At 43.4% G+C, this 23,340-nt stretch overlaps 1 protein-coding gene across 2 annotated transcripts in view; it reads left to right on the forward strand.

Annotated features, from left to right (window-relative positions):
• LOC119552851 overlaps positions 1-23,340 on the forward strand; it is a 123,661-nt gene extending 100,321 nt beyond the window's left edge. For both annotated transcript variants that reach the window (XM_037862725.1, XM_037862726.1), the window contains exons 7-10: positions 14,926-17,954; positions 18,018-18,413; positions 20,489-20,716; positions 22,892-23,340. In XM_037862725.1, the coding sequence (XP_037718653.1) occupies positions 14,926-17,954; positions 18,018-18,413; positions 20,489-20,716; positions 22,892-23,023 (3,785 nt within the window). In that variant the 3' untranslated portion in view covers positions 23,024-23,340. The remainder of the gene's footprint in view (positions 1-14,925; positions 17,955-18,017; positions 18,414-20,488; positions 20,717-22,891) is intronic.

The following is a 23,340-nucleotide window of genomic DNA, read 5'->3' on the forward strand; positions in this document are numbered from 1 at the left end:
TTAAGATAATTATATTTGAACCTAACTATCAGACATTTAATATACTTTCTTTAATGATAAAATTTTATTTTTTATATTTTTCAATATAAGTATTTAACATATAGTGAGAGATATATTATTTCATATATTATTTCATAACTTCCAGTCATTTAAAATTATTTTATGAAAGTATTCCTAATTTTCCTAATGACAAACCGCAATTAGATAGTACCTAAATATTTTGGAATGTACTTTTTTCTGAAATACAACTCCACCATTGTAATCCTCATTTAGTTGCTCTCTTTCCCCTGGAGTTAAAAATACTTGTAGAGCATGTTTTTGTGGAAAAGGACGAGGATGATGCATCCACCTGCAGCATTTGTGTAGGTGTTTAGCACACACGTGGCAAGGGGAAGTGCTAGTGCTGAAATGAGGGGGATCGCTTGCTGCTGTCTCTTTGGAGGCACATCCACTCAGCTGCAGCGACATGCAGCACGTGCAAGTCCTGCCACAGCAGCAACACCCAAGCCACCTTTCACCCACTTTTCACCCACACTGGGGTGTCATGTTGCCGAGGCTGAAATGTCAACAGTTTACTTTGCGCCCATTTGGCACACGCGGGGATTAAATGGGTTTTTGCTGCTGCTGCCTTTGACCCCGGCCACGCCCACTCTCCCACGCTCACAACACGCCCTTTGAATATGACGAAAATTAAAAAAAAGTTGTGTCGTCGGCAACATCAAGCAAAAGTCACTTTGATTCGGCCACAAAGGGCCACCAAAGTGAAGAAAAGCCAGGAGACTCGAAAAATATTTATCGCGTGCGCGCTTATCTGATTTGTGGCTCCACCTGGCGGGCGGACATTTACTTAAAAGTTGATGAAGTGCCAGAAAGCTTCCGCGACACTTGACACCGACTTCCGTCCTCCACGAATTTCAATTCAATGCGCTTCGAGTTGTGACGCCACTCAAATTGCACATACGCCACGTGGGCCGGGAGTTCTGGAAGTGGAAAAAGTGAAAATGGGAATGAGTCCGCCGCCTCGCTCGTTGGCCAGGGCATAAATAAAGGCAAATACGCAGGACGTTAAAATATATGGCATACAAAACGTGGCGGAAGTGCCAGCAAAACAAACCTGGAAATGAAAATATAAGTTGAAGAAGTCTGAACAACCAGAACGAAGTCAAGATGCCCTGGAAAGTAATGGCATTTGGGTTAGGAACTCGGAAGTAGCAGAGGTAAAAACTCAAATTTTTGCTGAGCTTCAGTTTGTTTTATAGTTTCAGATATCGGATACTTTTTAACGTTTTTATAGTCTTTATAACTCTCTTAGCTTAAGTATTAAGATCTGTTTTTTAAAAATTTATATATTTTATCATATTTATATTTATTAAAAGGGTTTATCCTTTTTTGTAGCAATGAGAAATCATCCAATAAAATCAGTAAGTCAATTGTGGAGGTGTATAAAAGTAGGCAATAAAATTCTGAACCACTGTTTTCTGAATAAAATTAATAGCATACTTTTAGGCACCATATTCTTATGGTACTAAAATTGATTAATTTGCGTTTACAATATACTACTCATATCTCTATTAGAATCAATCCTCATGGACCACCAAAGGTTCCTTTTCCTCCTGCAGGGTAAGCAAAACAAAATGTTGTCCACTTGAGCCAAGGCAGCCAGGTAACGCAATCGCAGTCCAAAGGAGTCCCGCATCTCTTCATCCTGGTTTCCTTTGCCATTACGCACGTGATTCATATGCAGAGCTCCTTATAAAGTGTCCTTTTGCCGGCTTTCACCTCTGTTTGTGTGTGTGTGTGGTTGTGATAGGTGTGCAGGAGCCTTGTCACAATAAATTTAGTAAAAGTGACAAATATTTTATGCTTAAGAATAATTGATGAAGTGGCTACAAAGCGGCGGCGCTTCCAGGCGCACCGAGACACGGTCACGTCGAAGCAAGTTGGCCAGGTTGTTGAAATGGTTTTAGGGGGGATGGGGAAAAAGCAGCCGACAAATAATAAAGCGCTAAATCATAGCCACGCTTAGTACTTTCAACTGCCACCCTTAAAAAAGAAATGGGGGGTGCAATAACTTGGCCAAGAGAATGGCTGTCAGTTAGCTCATATGTCCTTGCGTAGGCCAAAACGAATGTGTGCGTGGCAAATAAAAACAGGCAGCGCCGGATATTACGACATATTGCCCAGCACACACAAAAATTGCGCCAAGGATTATGGCACTACATTACAGGACCCGCAGTCCAGGACACCCCACCCCCCCTGGAACCCAACCCCGCCCATGCCTTGCATATGAATGATGGGCATCATTTAATCATTGTCTATGACTCCAACACCTCGCATCCCAGGACCCCAGAACTTCGGCGAATGTGTGTGTTTTGTTTGCCCCTCCTGTTTGTTTGCTTGTGTGCTGCGCTTGACATGTCCTCAGGTCTGTTTGTCCTGGAACTTAACGCAGAATAGTGGAACTGGAGCTAAATATGGCTTTAAGTTATGTACTTGGTAACAACTATTCCAAGACAAACTATGCCAAAAAAGTCGAAGTGTACCTGGAAATTATTTAATTTTTGGGATATGGAAAAGAACCCTATAGAAAATATGATGAAGACCTAAAGATTTTCTGTGTGTAAAACTGATCCATCTTTTATCTTTCTGTTTTTCTTTTTGGGTTTCTCTTAAACCTTAAAGACAACCTTGTTCCCTTGCCTAAATAGAACAATTTCTCTATCTATCCCCCGCCAAATTTCAATTTCCAGCATATGCAGATTAGCATACATTTACTTGGCTACATTTTTGCGCCCTTTTAACAAACAATTATTTGCCATGAATAAATTAGCAGGACTTTGCGACCCCCACGCCTCTTTCGCTCCACTGATGATGATCAATTTAAAAGAAGTAATAACATTTAAAATTCAAATGCAAACACACAGCGCGGGGCAAATGGGGAGGCAGCAAAAAATCGAGCTAATAAAAGTGGGCGCGGTCTAGGCCAAAACCTTGAGACACCGCACATATGCAGAGGAGCAGGGAATCCTGGGGGGAACCTGGGGGGAATAATGAGGAGCAGCAGAGGAGTAAGCCCGTTGTCTGGCTGTGCCGGCACTTAGATGCCCATTATGCCTGCGGGCCATAGACAGCGACAACGACAACGACAACTTGGCAGGGGGCTTTACTATAGGGGAAATGGGGGACCAAGGAGCTGGAGGCCCGGTGGCAGGACAAAACAAAAAGCGCCTTCAGCACATCTATGGTATATGCGAAATTAATTGTCTGTTTGTTGCCAACAAATTTGAATTTAAACCGCATGCAGAGCACTCAGCAGCAACGAGAAGAGATGCACAGGCAGAAATATTTTAATTCAACAGTCGAAATATTCTGTTACTTATATTAGATCATAGGCATTCAGTTCTTCTTACATTTCTATTCCAGAATTTTAAATATAATGATAAAAAATATTTTTCACTAATTTTATCAAATTACATTTTAATAGAAATGCTAAAAATTTTGCCATTCTTAAAATTATGCCATGAAAATTGGAAAAAATTAATCGGACTTTCATATTCAAAACATATTTTTGCATACTTAGTGACGCCTTTCTAATTGTTTTTAGAATTTTAATAATATCTGTGGCACCCTTAACTATGTTTAGAAGATTTTACATCGAACAATAATACGAGTTCTGCATTTGGTTACGAAAAACTATTTATCCTAGAAATCATTACGGTTTTTAAATCAATTATATTCATGTCTAAAAGCATGCTATGAAATAATACAAAATCAGGATCATAATATTTATTTGCATACTTTTAGACAGCATTATAAATAGTTTTAGTGTCGTTATGAGATCTGTGGCACCCTGGGTTACGTTAGTTTAATTTCACTTTTAAATTAAATCCTGATTCAAGATTTTATTTTGAAATGCGGTTAACCAAACTCTTTTCCCAGTGCAAAAACAGCTGAAATGTGTGAAATGTAAGCGGCAGCCAAGCGGGGAAACGTCGCCCTCTTCATTCCCGCATCGCATCTCGGCCGAATCCCGAGTCCGCTCCTATTCCAGTTGGCAGTTCCTTCTTCTGGTTTCTGGTCCTTTGCTCCTTTGCTCCTTGCACTGGCTGCGGCTCCTTGTTGTTGCCGTGTGGGTGCGTTGTTTGCTTACGAAACAACTTGGAGTTGTTGGGCTTAAGTTGCTAGTAGCTGTTGTGGCTGTCGTTGTTGCTCCGTTTCACAGTTGGCCGTGCGGTTTGCTAACTGCGCCGAAAAGTTGGAGCCTCTGCGAAAAGAAACTTTCCCACGCAATGCCCCGGCAATTGTCTGGGTCCGTGGGTCCCTTTGTCCTTCGGGAGGGAGAAAGTGTCCCTACACACACACACAACATCTAGGAACACCCTCACACGGAGGGAGCAAATTAATTGCTGCTGTTTTCGGCGCTTATTTGTCTTTGAAATTTGTTTCATGCCAGCAAACTGGACCCCCAGAATGTCCTGTTCTAGCCGCTCTATCCCCCATAGTCCTTGGCTTTCGTTTTCCCCTCGCTGTTTGTTGTGTGCCCCCCGCCCATTTGCCATTTAAATTTAATTTGCATTACTTAAAGAATTTAAAAAGCGAAAATTCCTCATGCGTAATGCGACAAGGACTCCCTGTGTTTTCCTCCTCGCTTTCGGTTTCTTTTTGAGCAGCTTTTCTGCTTGAACATTTTTATTTACTTGCAGCCGGTTTATTTTCGGCAAGTTTTTACGGCCAGACCAGCCAAACTTGGTATAGTTTAATTTTTTATGGCTTGCCATATCTTAAATTGTTGAAATTGCTGACCCTCTCTCCTCGGACACAATAAAAATAACTCTGCTGACCCAAGATTGCGCATACGCACCATTGACCAGCGCTGCACAAGCAAACTCCCTGTCTGGACACTAAATTGCATATTACCGCAAAATCAATTTACATTCCTAAACTGATTTTCTGAGCTCACCCACGGTAGGAAAAGATTAAATTAAATTAAAATTATGCTGCTGCCTCGCCGACCTCCAATTAGAACGCGACACTTGGTTTCCCTTATTTTTCCCCAACTCGAACCCCAGCCACCAGCCATCGAGATCTCATATGGGAATTGCTTTCTGCTCTGCCAATTAACCCGTTCTGCCGCCCGCAAAAGTTACGTTACGTATAAAGTTTTAAAGTTTTATGGATTCAAAGCGGTTGCACTTCATGTATCCGCACTCAAGAAATTTCATTTGCAAGTCGTTTTTGTGCTTGATGATTTGGAGAAATTAAATAAGGACTTTGCGGCAAGTTGGTCTCTAAATATTCTAGTTGTTCTTTGGTAAATATACTTTAGTCGCATGATTATTATTGTGTGCAAAGTTTTTACAACCCATCAACAAATATGTGATGAGTGTGGGAGTAACTTCAAAATAGTTCAGCCTTGTGCTTAAATGATGTGAAAGTCGTTGGTTTTAGTTTCTAGTCAGAGGTATAGTACTTTTATTTATTTTTAAAGGTCATATTTCATGTGAAATTAGTTTTTTAAACATACATTTTTATAATTGAATAGATAAAGGGTAATACAAATTATGATAAAATGAATATATTTATATATATTTCTCGTATAATCCAAAATCAATGTTGCTTCTGAATCTATAAGTATTGAAAATGGATAAAAATGCCACAAGAACCTCTTTGACTCTTAAGTAGATTATAAAAATGCTGCCCCCAATATATGTGAATCACGAGGTGTACAGAATTTATTATGGGTTGGAAATGCCTTGAAAGTGATTTCTATGCCACCCCACATACCGGGATCTTTCCGCCGCACGGCCACAATGGGTTAAGCGGACTTCTGGCCATTTGTGTTGGCCAAGCTTGGACCCAGGCACGTAGACAGGTGCTCGGCATGGGGCACATGGCTCATATCCTGGCCGCGATTTCACTTTCGCTCCGTGTGCGTTCCTCGGCCCGATGTCCTGGCATTCTGGCACTCTGGCATTCCTGCGTCCTTGCCGCTCTCACGTCGTCGTGGCCATTTAAGCCTTAAGCAGGCCACTTAGTGGCGCGGACATAAATCTGTGCACCAAATCCGAGCAATTAAATGCATCGTAATTTAGCCCGGTCTGGAGGCTCCGCGCCCCGAAACCGCTTTACTGTGCAATTAAGTAGAAGTACGCAGCCCGATTTCCCAGCCACGCCCGCTGCTCACACACGTGTAATAATCTGTGCCGTGAGCTTTGGCCATTTTGTTTCGCATTGCCACGCTCCACAATTCCTTATTAATTGGCGCGAATTTATGTATTTGCCACGCGTTATGGTTCTGCCTTTCGAGAAGGAGAAATTAAAAAATATAAACAAACGTGTTTCGGGGGTGAAAAAACCACCAGTCACATAAAGCACACAAAGCGTATTGGCTGAGGAGTGGGCAAAAGGATCCTTTGGCGATGAGATGAGGCAGAGACAAACAACAAACGCATTTTTATGGCACTTGGCAATTAGAGGAGGCAACAGGAAGGGGGCGTGGCCCTGGGGGAAGGGGCCGCCACCCCGGGGCGTTCTGTAATAATTTGTGGCAAGCAGGCAAGCATCAACGAGCTTTAATACTCTTAAGAAAACGGAAACCATAGTGGCGGAAACTAATAAAAGAAACATATTTTAATGGACCTTGTGACAGGATAAAAACTTAATGCAATCCTTAAAAGACTCTTATAGCATATAATATTGAATAAAAATGGTTAGTTTAGAAAGAAAATGTTTTTCAAGTTATAAGGCTACGAAACAAAAAATAAATAAAATGTGAAACGAAAGATAACATCATTAATAATTTTAAAAAATATTTTAAGACATTTAAGCTATAAGTAGTGAAAATGATCCAGATAAAGCGCAAAAATAAAATATTTTTTTGGGAACAGCCTTCTTTAAAGAAGGTTTAAAATATTTATATTTATAGTAAGAAATTATTCTCGATAAATCCCATTATTCCTCCCCATAATCCCCATAATCCCACACCTTTAAAAGGGCATCTCCCGTTCGTCCCTTTTCCAAATTCCCTTGGATTGCCCACCCACTCGCCTTTGGCCGCAATGTTAAGTTAACGTTGGCCGCTCTTTGTTGGCCGTTGTTATGGCCCCGTTCGGATGTTGGCTATTAGAGGACCATTAAATAATTGCTGGCAATTCCAGAACAACACAGGGAAGGCAACAACATTTTTGTGCTTAGCTCTGCTCTGGTTTCCTTTTTATTAAAGGCATCTAATTGCAGGCAATTTGCGGGGCTGAGATGGTCAAAGTGGTTGCGAAACTTTAAAAAGCAACATCAACTCTCGTTTAATAAACAGAGAACGCAGAGTGGCCCCCGCTTGAGGGGAGAAAGCGGCAATAAGCGTATTAACAAGGCCCGCACAAACACCGACATAATCGTAATAAAGTTAGCAGGCAACGGGCTAACCGCACACGTGGCCCCCACATATAGATGGACCGACTGACAGGGATTCGGATAGAGACGGGGCAGGCGGGTCCAAATCCCATGGCCGAAATGCCCGACCGAAAACCAAAAACCAAACCCCAATGGGGAAGCTTCTGCAGGGGACCCAAAAACTAGGGAAATTCTAACCGCAAAACAGTGCAAAAACCGTACAACAAAATGCAGTTGGCAAAACTCTCAAACTGCCATTGCAGTTGCGAAACTAGTCTGCTGTATGTTGGCCAAAGCTGTGAAATTAATTAAATAATATTTATTTGTTGTAAGAATTTATTAAGCCGAGGAACGGTATGTGCATACACATAGTTCCATGTCCAACAAGGTGTGAAACTTCGCCTTACGGTGGCTCAGACAAAATCCAGCACTCTGCTATATTCACACTCTCTCCGAAAACTGTTAACTTAATTGTTAACTCTTGGTGGAAAGAGGGTTTTCCTTTTCCGCACAGAGGGACTGGGGAATATTCAACGTTTAGGAACTCCTTTAATTGTTGTTGCTGCACCACAAATTGCAAATGAACACGAAACTGGAAAAAGTTACCCATGCCAACGTGGCGTATACGTAACATTTAACTCTTGCTCCAATAAATAGTGCTTAGAATTTAATCGGGCAAATTGAACTGAACTTGGCCAGGCTCCCTCCCCTTTTAATTGATCTGATTTACAAAATTTCGCAAGGAGAAACTATTTTGTGCATTCTAAATTGGTAATTACGAAGCTTTTATTGGGGAATTCATTTAGATGGTATTTTTGGAAACAAAGGTGATAGAAATAGTATAGTATATATACAAGTACGTCTAACTAAAATAGGTAATGAAAAATATTTCTTTACTACTTTATTCATTCCCCACTTAAAATGAAAGAATATCTCTATCAACCTCAACAGAACTGAGGCCCATTCAAAGATCTCCACCTTAAATCCCGAATATTTTCCTCTGCGGTTTTTAGCCCCAGTTTCCTGGTTTGCAACATTCACTAATCTGCATCTTGTTTGGATTGCCAGCTCTCATTTCTTTCGTTGAAGCTTAAATTTCCGACCTGAATTTCCCCCTTCTGCAAAATTCCGTTAAAACATGCTGCCTTAAAGTGCGTAATGAAGTTCTCTACTTGAGTGATTCAAGTTTCCTGGTTGCCAAACTGTTTTATTCTGCGTTGTTTCCCCAAAATTCAGCTTGCATTTTGCACTTTCACCGAGCTTGGCATCCTGCAACTGAGCTCCTGTTTCGGAGTTTCCTTTTGTTTCGCTTTAGCCTTTTTTTTAGCCAAAATTATCGTAAAAGAATTTTACCTGAGCTACGTGACTGCTGAACTTAATATCCGTTTGTCATAAGCGTTTCTAATGCTCACACAGCGGCACACACGTTTACGGCTAGGACCGTGTATATGTGCGAATATCCTGGCACTGCACTTAGCCGGGCTAACACACACACACACACCCATACTATTTTGACGGGGACACGTACAACAGCCTGCCGGAATCGCTGACGGGGGAAGGGGATGGAAATAAGGATGGTTCGGTTCCCAGGGAACTCAGAAACGATCTCCAGGCAGGAACTGTAAGCTTGCTATGCGCTTTGGCAAAACAAAAGCCAGCGACATTTTCAGCTAAATTAAGTATTTTTAGTATTTTTAGAACTTGTCTGTAAGTTGTGCTCTGAACTCTACAGGGAAAGAAACTAGGTAATGAAAACATTTATGCCATAATTTGAACATTGGTAGTCACATTTATAATACTATTTTCTGCTTAAGGTTTTTTTTTGTAATTTTAAGGCCTTGTAGCTATATTTATAAAAATTGATTAGAGGTTCCTAAAATTCGGCAAAGCCAGAGTCCTTTAAGAGTATTTTTTATACCTTTATACTATATTAATTTTAGGTTCTAGTTTTTAAGAGTATATGGCCAATGCATTTCATTAAATAAATAACAAATATTTATACAAAATGAATCATATCGTATCCTATCATATAATTTCATATCATATGATCATATAGGCATCAATACTATCATCATCATAGGATCGTAAGATTTACCTCAGTGTGGAGCCCTGGATTTCTTCTCATTTTTTGCAGTTCGCTTCTGTTTTTGTTGTCTGCCAATGCATGCGAAAACTTCGCAAGTAGATTTTTGAAAGGTTTCTGGATGCGGAGCGGTGCTTTAATTGCATTTCGCCGCGTTGCCTTGGCCGCCGTCTTGTTGACCCGGCCACCCTGCTCGGGGTTTTCTCGCCTTCCAAGCTGGGGCTCCTTTAAATAATGCAGCGCATTGTCTGGGCTGCAGGTGGATCCGCCATGGCCACGCCTCTAAAATGCTGGCCATAAAAACGCCCCCCTACATAGGATATATAGTGTACACATTCCTCTCGCCCTGCTCAATTTTTATGACATAAAAGCGCCGAGACTGCCATTAAAGAAAAGTGTAGCACGCTCTTTGGCGCAGAAATGGCCACGGAGATTTTTTCCTGAGCATTTTTTATTCTCGCGGGCAGCAAGAAATTTTCCAACACATTTGGCAAGCGAAAATGGTTCCGAGGGCTAAAAGCTGAGGCGCTGTATCTGGGGAATCGGTTTGTTTTGGCCCACTCAGTTGTGTTGGCCCTTCCAGAGTCGTTTTCATTCTCGTTTTCATTTTGCCCTCGCCTTGCCCTCGCCTTGCTGTTGTCCTTGCGCAAATAATTTCCCTGATAAAGGATTTTCAACGCATCTTATGCTCGCTGTTTGCACTTTCGCAATATGTTTGCCGGCAGTTTGTTTTTGCTCACTGCCCAAGAAATATATATTATATTCCTTTATACAGCCCTTAAACAGTTGCATTCAAATGAATAGCTTTAAAACTATTTATGATAATTCTGGAGTTTTTAATTTGACTGAATACCATCCAATAAAAATGCTTTTATGGCATTTTCTTATTGTTTTTAGCCAGATTTGCAAGTTTTTAATATTTTGTACATGGAATCTTTTCATAATACAATAGGAGTAATTTAAGTAAATTTAAAAATCCTTTTGCTTTGATTAGGAGTTGCTTAATTAAACTAAATTCATTAGCTTGGTATTATTAAGATAATATATTCCTATTATTTCGATACCCATTGTGTTTTCCTGAGAAGGAGTCTCCGGATGCGCCTGTAAGTAGTTTACGCGCATTTAAAAAGACGGAGCAGCAGCAACATCAGCAGCAGGAGTCCTGGGAAGACAAAGGATCTGGAAAAAGGGTGCCAGGATTCGATGCCAGGACAAGGAAATGAATGTTTCGCTGGCCGGCGAAACGTGCAACTGCAACAACAAAGGCAGCAGTAAATGTTGTTGCAACTACCTTATGCTGCACTTTACTTGCCCCCTTTTTGTTGCAATTGCAATTGTTGTTGCTGCTGTGCAATGGGCATTGTTTGCTCGTTTCACAGCCAAAATGAAACTCAAATCAACTCGTGCATTTCTAATGCGAATTTATATGTTTTAACCCGTCGCTGCCATCAAAATAGCAACTGCTTTCTGACATGTCCGGCTATAAAATTTGTGTCCTTATTGAAATGAGCCAAAATGTACACAATGTTTGCTGGGGACCCAATAATGTTGCAGCTCTAAAAGGGCGAGGGTGCACTGGGAAAAATGTTTCGATCATTTCCAAAATGCAGCTTACTCAATGGTCATGCAAAACAAAAGTGCATAAAGCCATGGCAATCTTTCAAACATTTTACAAAAATTATTTGAAATCATTTGAAAAGCTTAAAAATTTTAATTGGGGATACCATATGGTCGAACGGTATTCTTAAATTCTTAAAATGTTTTTTAAAGTGTCTAAAAGTATGGAACAATATATTTAAAAATAAGAAGTACAACTGCATTTTTAAATAGCATTCAAATACAACTTTTTGAAGAAATAGAATTTGAAATATGTTTTTTTAAAGATAGTATCTGGATGTCGTGACATTCTTTGCTCTCTGTAGAGATTGGCGAGGGGAATCGCAATTCCAATCGGAATCCCTGTACGTTTACGTATCTCAATCCCTGCTCAGCCACTATAATTTCTTTCTTGCTGCTTTTCCCGCTTTTCCGGACCCTCTGAGTTTCCTCGGCAGATTGCCAGACTCCCCCGGAGTCTCGAGTCTCGAGTCAGTTTGTCAGCTTGTCAGCACTTCGGAGGCAAAAGTGCCTGGGAAATTGGGAAAGTAAGGGAAAGGCGGCGGGGAAAAGCCGGGCTCACATAGCCTCGGCCATGGCTTGCTTTTGTTACTCATTTATTTTGATTTGTTTACCATTGCGATTTATATTTCTTCGTCTCGCTCAGCAGAATGGCTCAAAGGAGGGGAAATTCCGGAAAGCAAGGGAGCGAGCGTGCAGAGCAATAAAATTAAGCTCGGATTTATTGACCCATTTCAGTTTGACTTGCTGCCATTTCCCTTAACCCCTCTGCTTCGGCACTCTTTGTTATGCATGGCAACTAAATTAAAATGTTTTTACTAATCCCGACAAGTTACTCTTTTAATTACTTTTTCTTCTCAAATGAACAAAGCCGCATGGGGCAAAGGGATTCAGCTTCCCGATTCCGACATCTCCTATTTTCACTTTGTTTACTTTTCCCTGCTTCGATTTTTATTTAATTTGCCAACTAACCGAAAAAGCCAGAAATCCATTCTGCACGAAATTGATCCAATTTAAGAGTGCATTTCAAATTTAACAATATTTTTACCCACTTGGCTTGGCTAATTGAATCCTGTAACGAAATTCGATTGGCTCTGCTGAAAATGTTTGCTTTGTTTTAGTTATTTTGTTTATCTATATTTTTTCTTGCATTTTCTGAAGACACACCTAGAGCAAAGGCAATTAAATAAATGAAGGCTTTTGTATGCGCTTGGCTTGTCAAATTCGGGATTTATTTGTTGCTCCTTTTGCGGCCCTTTGTCGAGGGTGTATTACAAGCAGCCGAGCATCGCATCCAACTACAAAAGGCGTTAATTAAATATTTTCGCTCAAAGACAAGGCGGCAACCAATTACAATAGTCTCGCAACTGCGCGAATTCACAGCGACAATGGCGTGTAATGCTCAACAAAAATCTCATTAAGTGGCAGTGCGAAAAGGGCAGCAGGAGAAAAACAGTTGGGAAAACCAAATATCACTAGGCATATAAACAAGATGTTATTATTAATTTTAAAAACATTAATAGAAATTAATACAATATTTATTTCCAAAAAATTGAATCATTTAAGGGTATTATCTTTTTAAGGTGCCTAAAAGTATGCAACCACATATTTATAGATCGGAATTATACGAATAATTTGTCATTGCATACTTTTTAGCACCTATATAATTTTTATAAAAACACTTGACATTTTATGTTGGGTCTGTGCAAACTACAGTAAAAATATTTAATTTTCTAATAACTTAAGTAATATTTTTTAATAACTATAATATTTTTGCTAGTGCAGAATCGCTTTAAGCAGTGTTAACTGACATGTGTTAGCTGAATCCCGAGTTACCTTCTCCACACACAGCTAAATCCACCCGATCCGCTCCACATTGTTGCTGTTTTGCATGGCAAACTATTTCGAATGGAGGGCGGCTAATGCGATTAGCGAATCGAAGGGTTGTCGATTGAAATTCAAGTGGCTGTCGCAATTAATTAATTTCATTGTTCGCAGGAGCGAGTTCTTCCTGCCCGCGGCGATGAGCTGGCAGTTGTTTATTCGATCCGCTTTCGGGTTCAGAGTGCACCGACTGAGCTCCTCGAATCTCCATGCCGATGACACTCATTAACATAAAACGCAAAGGTGGCCGCAACCCATAAAGCCAGCTCACTTTTCGCACTCATTAAAAACGACGTTGGCCATTTTTGTGTGGGTCACTGTCCGGATTTCTTATCTGTATTTTTTGAAGGGAAAATGGGTAAGAGGCAGGGTTTCCCTTTGGGTTATCAACCCATTTAACGGCTGACGTCAGCAGCGGCACTCAAATTCTTTGGCGACACAAGTAAACCCTTTTCGCAGCCTCGAAATACATTTAAATGTAATCTATTATCTTAATTCCAAAGCAAATTGTTGGGAGCCAGCCACGTTCGCGTCTTTGGTCGCGATTGTGGCAGTGGAATTCGTCCTTGTGCGGGCTCTTAACCCGGCTAACGCAAATAAAGGCCCATTTACAGGACCAATGCCACAGTCAAGGACTTGAGCCGCCTGGCAATTCAAATGCCAGGACAGGCGGACAAGGACAGGCGCTGAAAAGCAAAGCTTATCGGCCGCAACGTAAATCACCCAATTTACCATAAATAAAGATACGTACATATTGTCAGCCCTTGGGCGAGGGGGCTGGTTTGGCTTTTCGGTGGTTTTCGGATGGGTTTCAGAGGGTTTTGAAATGGTTTTGGGCGGTGGTGCGGGCTGCAACCACAAGCGTGGCCGCCGTGGAGAACCGAAAACCGAAAGAGCCGAAACAAAACACCTTATCGCGGGCAGGCACATCTTTAAGTGGCTGTCAACGGAAGTGGTGGATGGAGTGGGGTGCCCTGCAAGGATTGTGTAGGTGGTGGTGCCATTAAAGTGGCTGGGGCAAGGACCAAGCTCCAAGGACCAGGGCAACTACACCATTTGGCCGAACATAAATCTGCATGAAGGGAAGCGAGTGAACGAGTGAAGGTGCTGCCAGCGAGATAAATAAGTAGCCATTCAGTCAATGGGGGATTCCCCGAATATTGCGCAATAATAGCTTGAGTACTCTATAAATAAACAGCAATAATAATATCCTTAATTTCTCAGGAAATCAGAAATTCTCTCGGCATTTCATAGCCGAAAATTGACAGCAATAAATCCTTTAAATTAGCAACCTGTTTGGAATATTACCTGAATAACCCTATTTGTTTTAGCCATACCTGTAAAATTAGAGTTCCATTACGTTTTACTTCAGGAAGCATAAAAGATATTAAGCCATTTAATAATATGTATGATTATGATTAAGTTTTATAGACAAACATATCTTTTTTACGCGATCATAAATTAAGAGCTGTGATATAAAGTTAAGAGCAAGGATTTAACTTAGGTTGGATAATAATAATAATATGACTGTGTATATGATATCCAAATAAATTAATACTTTAGAAGTATAACGAGATATTTTATATTGTGGTATATTTAAAAAAATAGAATTTGCTTCATAATTTTAGTAACGTTTTTAAAAACCATTCAGAACTAACTAAAAGCCTTTTGAAAAGCAACACAAACTAGCTGGGAGACCCATACTTTGGCCAACTCTGCTGCATTCGTTGTCTACCGCATTTGATCCAAGCCAAATCCCCTTTGGCTCTTGGCTATTACTCCCATGATCAGGCAACAGGGTAGGGGATGAGGCTGGGATGTGGGAGGCTACTCCGCATCTTGGCCGGGCTTGCCACTTCTAGATTTACTTTACAAAAGCAACATTTTGCCAGTTGCGACACGCCACTCACCAGTGTCACCATCTAACCGGCTTGCCATCTACTCTTTTGCAGGCACATCCAACGGAGTGGGAGGAGCAGGAGGAGCTGGAGGACCAGGACCAGGATCAGGACACGGACTAGGAGGAGAGGCAGCCCAAAAGACGACAGCAGCAAATCGCGATTATGACGATGATGACGAGCACAACGACAAGGATGAGAGTCACGACAACAAACCCAACGACTTGGCTGAAAGGGAGCAGGACAAGGACAAGGATAAGGAGCAGGAGCAGGGGCAGGGGCAGGGGCAGGGTACTCCGGAGCAGGAGAAGAAGGATGCTGGTGGAAGGCCTGCGGCAAGTCAAAAGCGTGCAGCACAAACGACACAATCGCGAAATCCCATCAGACGGGCGCACAGTGAACGGCATTTGTCGACCGCGCCCCTGGTTGCCAACGCCTCTGCCCACGGCCACGCCCCCTTTGCCGCCAACGCCTCCATCGCAACGACGACTCCAGCTGGTGGTGGGGCACAGAATGTCATTTTAAATTTTAAGGACACAATGGCGCTGCGCATAAAAAGCAACCGCAGCGACTCGAGAGATTTATTTCAAAGGCGGCCCCGGGATCCGCCGCCACCGCCTCCTCCCAAAGGAGCTGGCAAAGGATTAGAGCCGCTGCCGCACGAAATCAATAAGTCGCCTCCAATGCCCCAAAGGACGGTGGTGCGGGTGGCACCTTTCAAGCCGCAGCAGCAGCAGGTGGGTGGTGGTGGTGATGGTTTCACCCACGAGGTGCATCGCCTGAAGATCTCGCACAGCGAGGAGGACACGGATTTGGGTGTGGAACTTCGCCGCAGGCCAAATCTCTTCCCCTCCGCCGCCGACGAGGATGATGCCGCACCCAAGAAGACCTCCATCCTGATCAGCGGCGATGATTGCTACTCCACCATGAACCTGAGTGCCGATGCCGCCCAGCCGCTGTACCAATCCTCGGTGGTGGTCAACAGCCACTCGGCCACCAGTGTGTGCATCAGTGTGAGCAGTGCCGAGGAGCAGGAGCAGGAGCTGAACCACTTGAACACCCTGCACAGCCAGCAGATGGGCATGGGCATAGCCATCATACCCATTCGGGGAGCCGGCGGCGAGGTGAATCTCCAGAGATCCGTGTCCTGCATCTCGTCCACTTCGAGTAGCTCCACCTCCAGCAGCAGCAGTTCCAGCGGGCGGGGAAGGACCCTCATCCGCCTGGATTACGAGAGGGAGCGCAAGGGATCGGCCACCAGTAGTACACCCATTAACACGCCCCCTGTCATCAGTTCCACGCCAGCCACGCCGCCGCCCATGGAGTCGCCCAATCCGCTGGTTCCCCACGAAACAGAGCTCCTGAAGATCCTGCGCAATCCCGTGGAGGCAGTGAAACTGAACCTGGTGCCACATGTCTGTGGCTTGCGGGCTCCCTCGCGGGAAACTGGGAAGTCCAAGAATCCTAGAATTCAGGAAGAGGAGACGCCCTCCAAGGACCCCGGTTTCATAGCCAAGCTGCTGCAGGATCCCATGCTGGGCCAGGTGGCCGAGGGTCTCGAAACGGAGACAGTGGCGGAACTCATCGAGAACTCCCTCCAGCGACTCCAGCAGACCAGGAGGGGCATCGACATGAGCGGCACCAAAGACCACGATGATATGAACCGCCTGATCAGCGCCTCGCTGCAGCGCATCCGCCAGGAGAGGCAGCCGGTGGCGCCACCAGCACCTGTCAGTAGTAGTGCAACCAAAGAGGAGGACCGCCTGTCCAACCGGGGCAGCATCAGTTCCGCCAACAGCTTCGCCTCGGCCCACAACTATGAGCTCTTCGACTTCGATGGCGGCGCCGGGGGCAATGAGTCGGATTGCTATCAGAGCTGCTCCAGCGAGTTGACCGCCTCGGGAGTCCTGGAGGAGGATTCGGAGGGAGTGACTCCCATTAAGGATCCCGAAACGGAACTGGATGCCGCCACGCGTGCAAAGTTCTATCAGCTCTTGGTGGACGCCACTCTGGCCGAGATCGAGCACTCCACGCATATGGATCAGAACTTGGGTGCGGACACAGAGCACCACTATGAATCAATACGGCACAGTGGAGACCCCATTTACGAGGAGATCCATGAGGTTCCGCCGCCACTGCCACTCTCTGCTCCGCCTCTCAATGATGCAGAGCTGGACAAGAAGGCTGCCCGCTCGATCTTCGAAGGAGCCTCTAAGTACGATATACTCTCCTACTTGGTGGACGCCAAGGAACGGGGTTTGGCCCGCGAGGAGAGCTTTGACTACGGGAATAACCCCAAGATTATTGAAGAGGAAGCTGCCGACACCCTAAGTGACCTGGACAAGCGGCAGGCGGAGGAGAGGGAACGGGAGCGGGACAGCGGTCAGAGCAGCATGAGTTCCCTGTCCCCACCGCCGCACAACTTCATTTGTGGCGGAGGAGGGGGAAAGTGCTCCGGCAGCGATGTGGAGCGCCAGGATTCCGGAGTGGGCTCGGAGACCAGCAAGACATCCCGCAGCAAGTACCAGGCCACGCCCACCGTGCTCCACCTGTGCGAGGATTGCGATGGAGCCGTGGAGATGCAGGTGGGCGAAGGAGGAGTCCTATATGCTCCATTGGTGTGCCGAAAGTGCGGCAAGAAGCGCGTGGAACGCAAGGAGATCATCACGGAGATCGTGGAGACGGAGGAGAAGTACGGCAGGGATCTGCAGATCATACTGGAGGAGTTCTGCCACCCCATGCTGGTGGCCGGCCTGCTCACCCAGGAGCAGCTCTCCGCGATCTTCCTCAACACGGAAGATCTGCTCGAGAACAACCAGACGCTGGCCGAGCGCATGCGCGACGCCCTGGACATGTCCCTGGAGCAGGGCGACGACGACCTGCTGACGGTGAACATCGGGCGCATCTTCCTCGACTTCACCCAGATGCTGCACGCCTTCGAGAGCTACTGCGTCCGCCAGGCGGGCGCCAGCCTGCTGCTGGCCAATCTCGAGAAGGAGAAGGAGCTGCTGCGTATCTTCCTGAAGGTGTCCCAGATGGAGAACGCCGTGCTGCGGCGCATGAACCTCAACTCCTTTTTGATGGTGAGTAGTCAATGGAAACGGAAACACCATATAGTATATACTTAAAACCCTTTTTTCTCATAGGTTCCCGTTCAGCGCGTTACGAAGTACCCACTTTTGCTGGCCCGTCTCTACAAGGTCACTCCCGCCCACCTAGATGGTCGCGATCTGCTGAAACAGGCCCAGGAGAAGATCGAGCTGCACCTGAACCACATCAACCAGGAGGCCAAGGATGTGCCCACCAAGCTCTGGCGCCGCATCAGCTCCTCCAGTCCGAACAGACGCGCCTCCTGCGAGATCGACATGATCAACATCAAGCTGCGCAAGATGGCCATCGATGTCCTGGAGTGGAACCACGACGAGGTGCGATTCGCCATGGAGGGACGACTGCTCTACACCCAGCCCACGGACAGCAACTGGAAGAAGGCCCGCACCATCAAGTTGACCCCGGTCAATGCCCTTTTGGTAACCAACGGCAAGGTGAGTTCTAGGTTTACAAGAGAAGTAGGTATTACGTACATAGAATAATTTAAGGTCCTAAATGAATTATTATTTATTATACCTATTAAATTAAATTTATAAAAGAACATTAAATACGTAAGTATACAATTTTGGATAATAAATATGGAAACAAATATATAATATTCGGTTCCAATATTTATAAAACAAAACAAATACCTTAAATACTATTTCTAGAAATCTAGAATGCACACAATTTTCAGCTTTACACTCCAATTGTTGATTAAATTTAAATTAAATATATATAACCAATCATTGTTATCCCATAAGCTCCTTAAAGTTCCTTTAATTATTGTTTAAAATATTTTATTTACCTGTATTAAAAATGTAAACTTCTAATTTGTTTAATAAATAGTTCTTATCTTGTAGGCTTTTCGACAGTTCCCTTCCTTTGACTTGACTTTTCAAGAGTTCACTCCCTTCCTTTTCTCGGTTGAGCACCTCTTGTAGTACCTGCTCCAGCTCCTTTCCCCCGATTTTTCCCTTTTCTTCCCCCCCCGGACTGGGCCACATTTGACGGGCATCAAGAGACGTTGGCCGTTTGACACGGGCCAAGATGGCAAAGGCGATTGCGATGGCGATGCCAAGGCAATTAGCGAGCGACGCCATCCAGTTGCCTCCGTGCGGCGGGAGCTGTCCGGAGCTGTCTCGGCTTTTCCGGCTGCCATGGCAACACTTTCCGTGCGATAAAAGATTTCAACAAATCAGAGCCGGCTCGGCTCCATTGAACCGGCACCACATCCACCCAGCACCCACTACCCACTCGCTGCCGTTCTCGTTCTGGGTTTTTCTCCTAATGAAAAGTGCTTATCCCAGCAACTATCTCGGGTCCAAAAAACAAAAAACCATTTTAACCGGTTGAAGGCGAAAAAAATGGAAGGAAAGTGGCATCCTGCCAGGGGTTTTTGGGATCGTAGGCGTAATCGGCATGCGGACGCAGTGCGTATGTCACATGTTTTGTTTGGTTTTTCTGCTCCGATCGGGGTTTTTACATTTTCCAAGCGGCCTGCTCTAAATTTCTAGCCCGTCCTCGACCGCCGGCAATTGCTCAATTCAAGAACGGCCACCATCTATCCAACATAGTTCGTTGCCGCCTGTTCCGTTTATTTTTTGCGAGAGCTTGTCTTGTGGCTCCAGTTGCTGCTTGGTGCCGCTTCCTGCGGCAGTTTCTCGGGCTGACACGCTTTGTGCGTTTGTTTCAAAGCCTTATCTAGGATAGTCCAAAATGCACTGGAAAGAATCACCATGGATTCTATACAATTTAAAGAAAAATACTTGTAAAATACTACTTCAAAGTATTATAACACGTGGAAAATCAAGCTTAAAAATCTTACTTAAACTTAAATCCACTTTAATTTTATAGGGCTAACTTATATTTAAAGTCCTGTTTAGTTTTATTTAAATCCCTATTTAGACGGTAGTCCACATAGTTCCGATTTCTCAATGCCAAGTTAACTTTAGTCATTGGGGGTTACCTAGAGTAAATGGTAAAGCTGGCCTTCATTTCATATTCTGGTTATTAGACCTAATTTAAAACTGAATCATTAATAACAGACGCTATAAGGATTGTCGTTCGTAAAATCAACATCAAATTGGGAAAACCATTTTGTTTTGTAAACCCTTAAACTTCATGGTAACTTTCTTTGACAAGGACCTTAGTATGACATTGCGACGTCGGATAATATTCTTACAAAATCTAAATTAATAATATTTCATTTAATAAATGTATTCTTTTAAGTTAGATTATCCTGTTTTAACATATTAAATTATTTAAGTTATTTAAGATTAGTTAGCATTTACTGGAATTATTTATAAATATATTATACTTACACTATATCATAAGGTTAAGTTCCCAGTGTCCTGTGTCCACCCACTTATAGTTGTAATTTTGTTTAGTTTCGTTTTACACAATTTTCAATTTTCCTTATTCTGTTCCTTTATTTCCATTGTCGCCGCTCTTGGTCCCCTTTTTTCCGTGCCACACCGACCGACATCGACGACAACTAACACTGAAACAACGACAACGGCAACAACAGCCAAGTGCCAATTACAGGGCAGAGAAGGCCATGTCGGAAAAGCTGAATTTCCCGAAGCACACGGGCATCCGCGAGGCCTCCCTGCTCCTGGTGAAGGAGAAGTGCGGACGGTACACGCTGATCCGGGAGCCGCTCTATCTGGACAGATGTGTCGTGTGCAGCGAGGCGGACTGGGATGATTATTTCGAAGTGCAGGAAATTTCATCGAAGGACACATTCATATTCAAAGTGAGTACGGAATCGGAATCGGAATCGGTATCGGTAACGTCGCCAGCCAAGCCCTTTGTTTTCCACTCCAGCTGCTGGCCAAGCCAATTCCGTAGTCCGTGGCAGTAGTAGTTCTGTTCCCGTTGAGTTGGCTTCTGAATTAGAGAGCGCCCTTTTTGACTGCACATCGCCCAGTGTTTGGGCCTCGTTAGTTTCCAGCTTAGTGTGGGCATCGCTTTTGGCCGGGATGGGATGGGATGATAGTTTCTGGCCTGGCTAGAAAAAACCGAGAAGTGCGGTTAATAGAGCAGCGCAAACACAGGAGTTAACCAACCTCGAAATGGTGTTTTTTGTTCACAACATATGGCAAACGTTTGTCAAATAGGACACTAACAGAAATTTAGAAAAATATTATATAGGAAAATTTTTAAGCGGTAAACAAAAATCTAATCAATTTCTTCATTTTATTGAAATTAAAAATAAAAGGTCAAAGGCCAAAATTTGAATTTAAATTTGTTTAAACTAATTTGTTCTTAACAAAAAAACAACCAACTTAATAATCTTGTTTGTGTTGTATGTTCTATAGTATTCATAGATAGCTCACAAGTGTGGGGATATAAATAGGTACTTCTTCATTAACAATGGACTATACCCTATTATTCAACAACAGTTTTAGCAACCATTCCAGAAAATTGAAAACTTTGCAAAAATGCAAAGCAATATGAAATGATCCAGCTTAAAGTGCTTCCCGCACAATCATCTTGGAATGTAATAAAAGTCACCCTGGGATAGCATCTTCATTCGCACTCACATGCTCGCAACCTTTTCTAGGGGAGCCAGCAAATTCCTTGGGCAGGGATGTGGGGCAAAGGAAGCTCCAGCACAATGAAGAGTTTACCTTTTGCTGGGGAAGAGCAAAGCAATTTTAATAACAGACAGAGCGCAAAAAGCGTATGCAAAATCCATTCGAAATCTTTGCCCGTCTAATGCTTGTAGCATCATCCGACCAGCCATCCAGATTTTAGTCATGCAAATTTCCATTTTTTATTTTTTTCCCTGTTCAAGCCCGGCTAAGCCGTGGCAGAAGGGAGGGGGTTAGGAGAGGTCCTGGCCGGGCCCGCAGGCGGAGATCCTTTCAGACGCGCTCAGGCAGCGCACGTAGAGCGGCTGCCAAAATGAATGACATTTATTGAAATACGTTATATAAGGAATGAAAGAAAAACGCACGGGAGCGCAACAAAATGGCTGCGTGAGCGCTCCGCCGGGAAAAGGGGAAATCGGGCGAAAAGGAGCCAGCCAGACTTTGGGACACAGCCGGGCAGACAGATTCGGCACAGGATGCAGTCCAAGAAATATAAATTTAATTTAACTCATGATTTCCTTTTCAAAAACACTCAGATTCATCAATATACAAATTAATTTATGCACCAAGAAAATAACTAGAGCCTTTATCGAGCATTTGGGAAGTATTAAAATTGCTTAATACTAGATTTTTGACTAGATTGTATTTTTAAATAATATTATACACGTTTGGAATAAATTCAGGTTTTTAAAATCTCAAAATTGACCCAAACAATAAAATTAAATTAAAACAAAATGGCTTTATTTTTCCGTCTATTAAACTGCACTGTACTAAAATTATACTTATAAAAGCCAATTAGAAATGTAACCTCAAGCCATTTTTTAAGCGTTATATAACCATTTTTATATGATTTTTTCCACATAAAGCAAATGGTCCAAGAAAAAAGAATCGTTTATCATTTTAAAATGTTTTGCTTCTGGCTGTTTAAAGGATATCATAAGTTCCTTTATTTCATAATTTTATTTAGAAACAGTTGAAAATATTTTTACATGTTGTTGAATTTTGTTCTTTTTTGTATAGATGAGGTATAATAAGTCCTAATTTTTTATTTTAAGGTTCAGATATTCAGGGTTGTAGTTTTTTAAGAGTGTAGGGCTCATACTATGACGTAGGCTGCTGGAGGCCGGCGGCGCATAAATTGAAACGTTTAGTTCCGGCCAACTGAGCGGCTGACGAGCGGCCGCACATTCACACACGTGCGTACACTCTATGGGTCCTGTCAAAATGACATCCTCGCTGGGTGGGAAAATTGGGAGGGGGGTAGAAAGGGGAGGAGGTCGTAGGTCGCGGCCCAGTCAATCAAATACGTTTAACGCCGCTTTATTTATTCGCAGGCCGAGGACGGCGTCAGGACGAAGCAGTGGTACACCCAGCTGCAGTACCACGCCCAGGGCATGGGGGCGTGGCGGAAGAGGCGGAACGCCCTGGCCAACATTATGATCAACGGAATGCTGGCTCGGAGCTAGCCCATCAGCATCACCATCCCGAAACCCAACCCGAATCCATCCACCGGACACCGGATACCGATTAGCTGGCAAAGGACGTAAAACTCAACAATTGGTTATGCATTTAATGTGTATTTATGCGCTATTAACCAACGAGCAATTTCGTTTCGTAATTATAATTTAAGTGATATACAATTGAATCGAGCACGCATAACGCTAGTTAGTGTTTACATAATACCTATATCTATACCTATGCCTATACCTTTATATTATGCATAACCATACGTACACACGAATACCCTGAATACAATGCAATAAAATACCATACACTAATTAAA

This window comes from Drosophila subpulchrella, chromosome 3L (genome assembly GCF_014743375.2).
Source record: "Drosophila subpulchrella strain 33 F10 #4 breed RU33 chromosome 3L, RU_Dsub_v1.1 Primary Assembly, whole genome shotgun sequence".
NCBI lineage: Eukaryota > Metazoa > Arthropoda > Insecta > Diptera > Drosophilidae > Drosophila > Drosophila subpulchrella.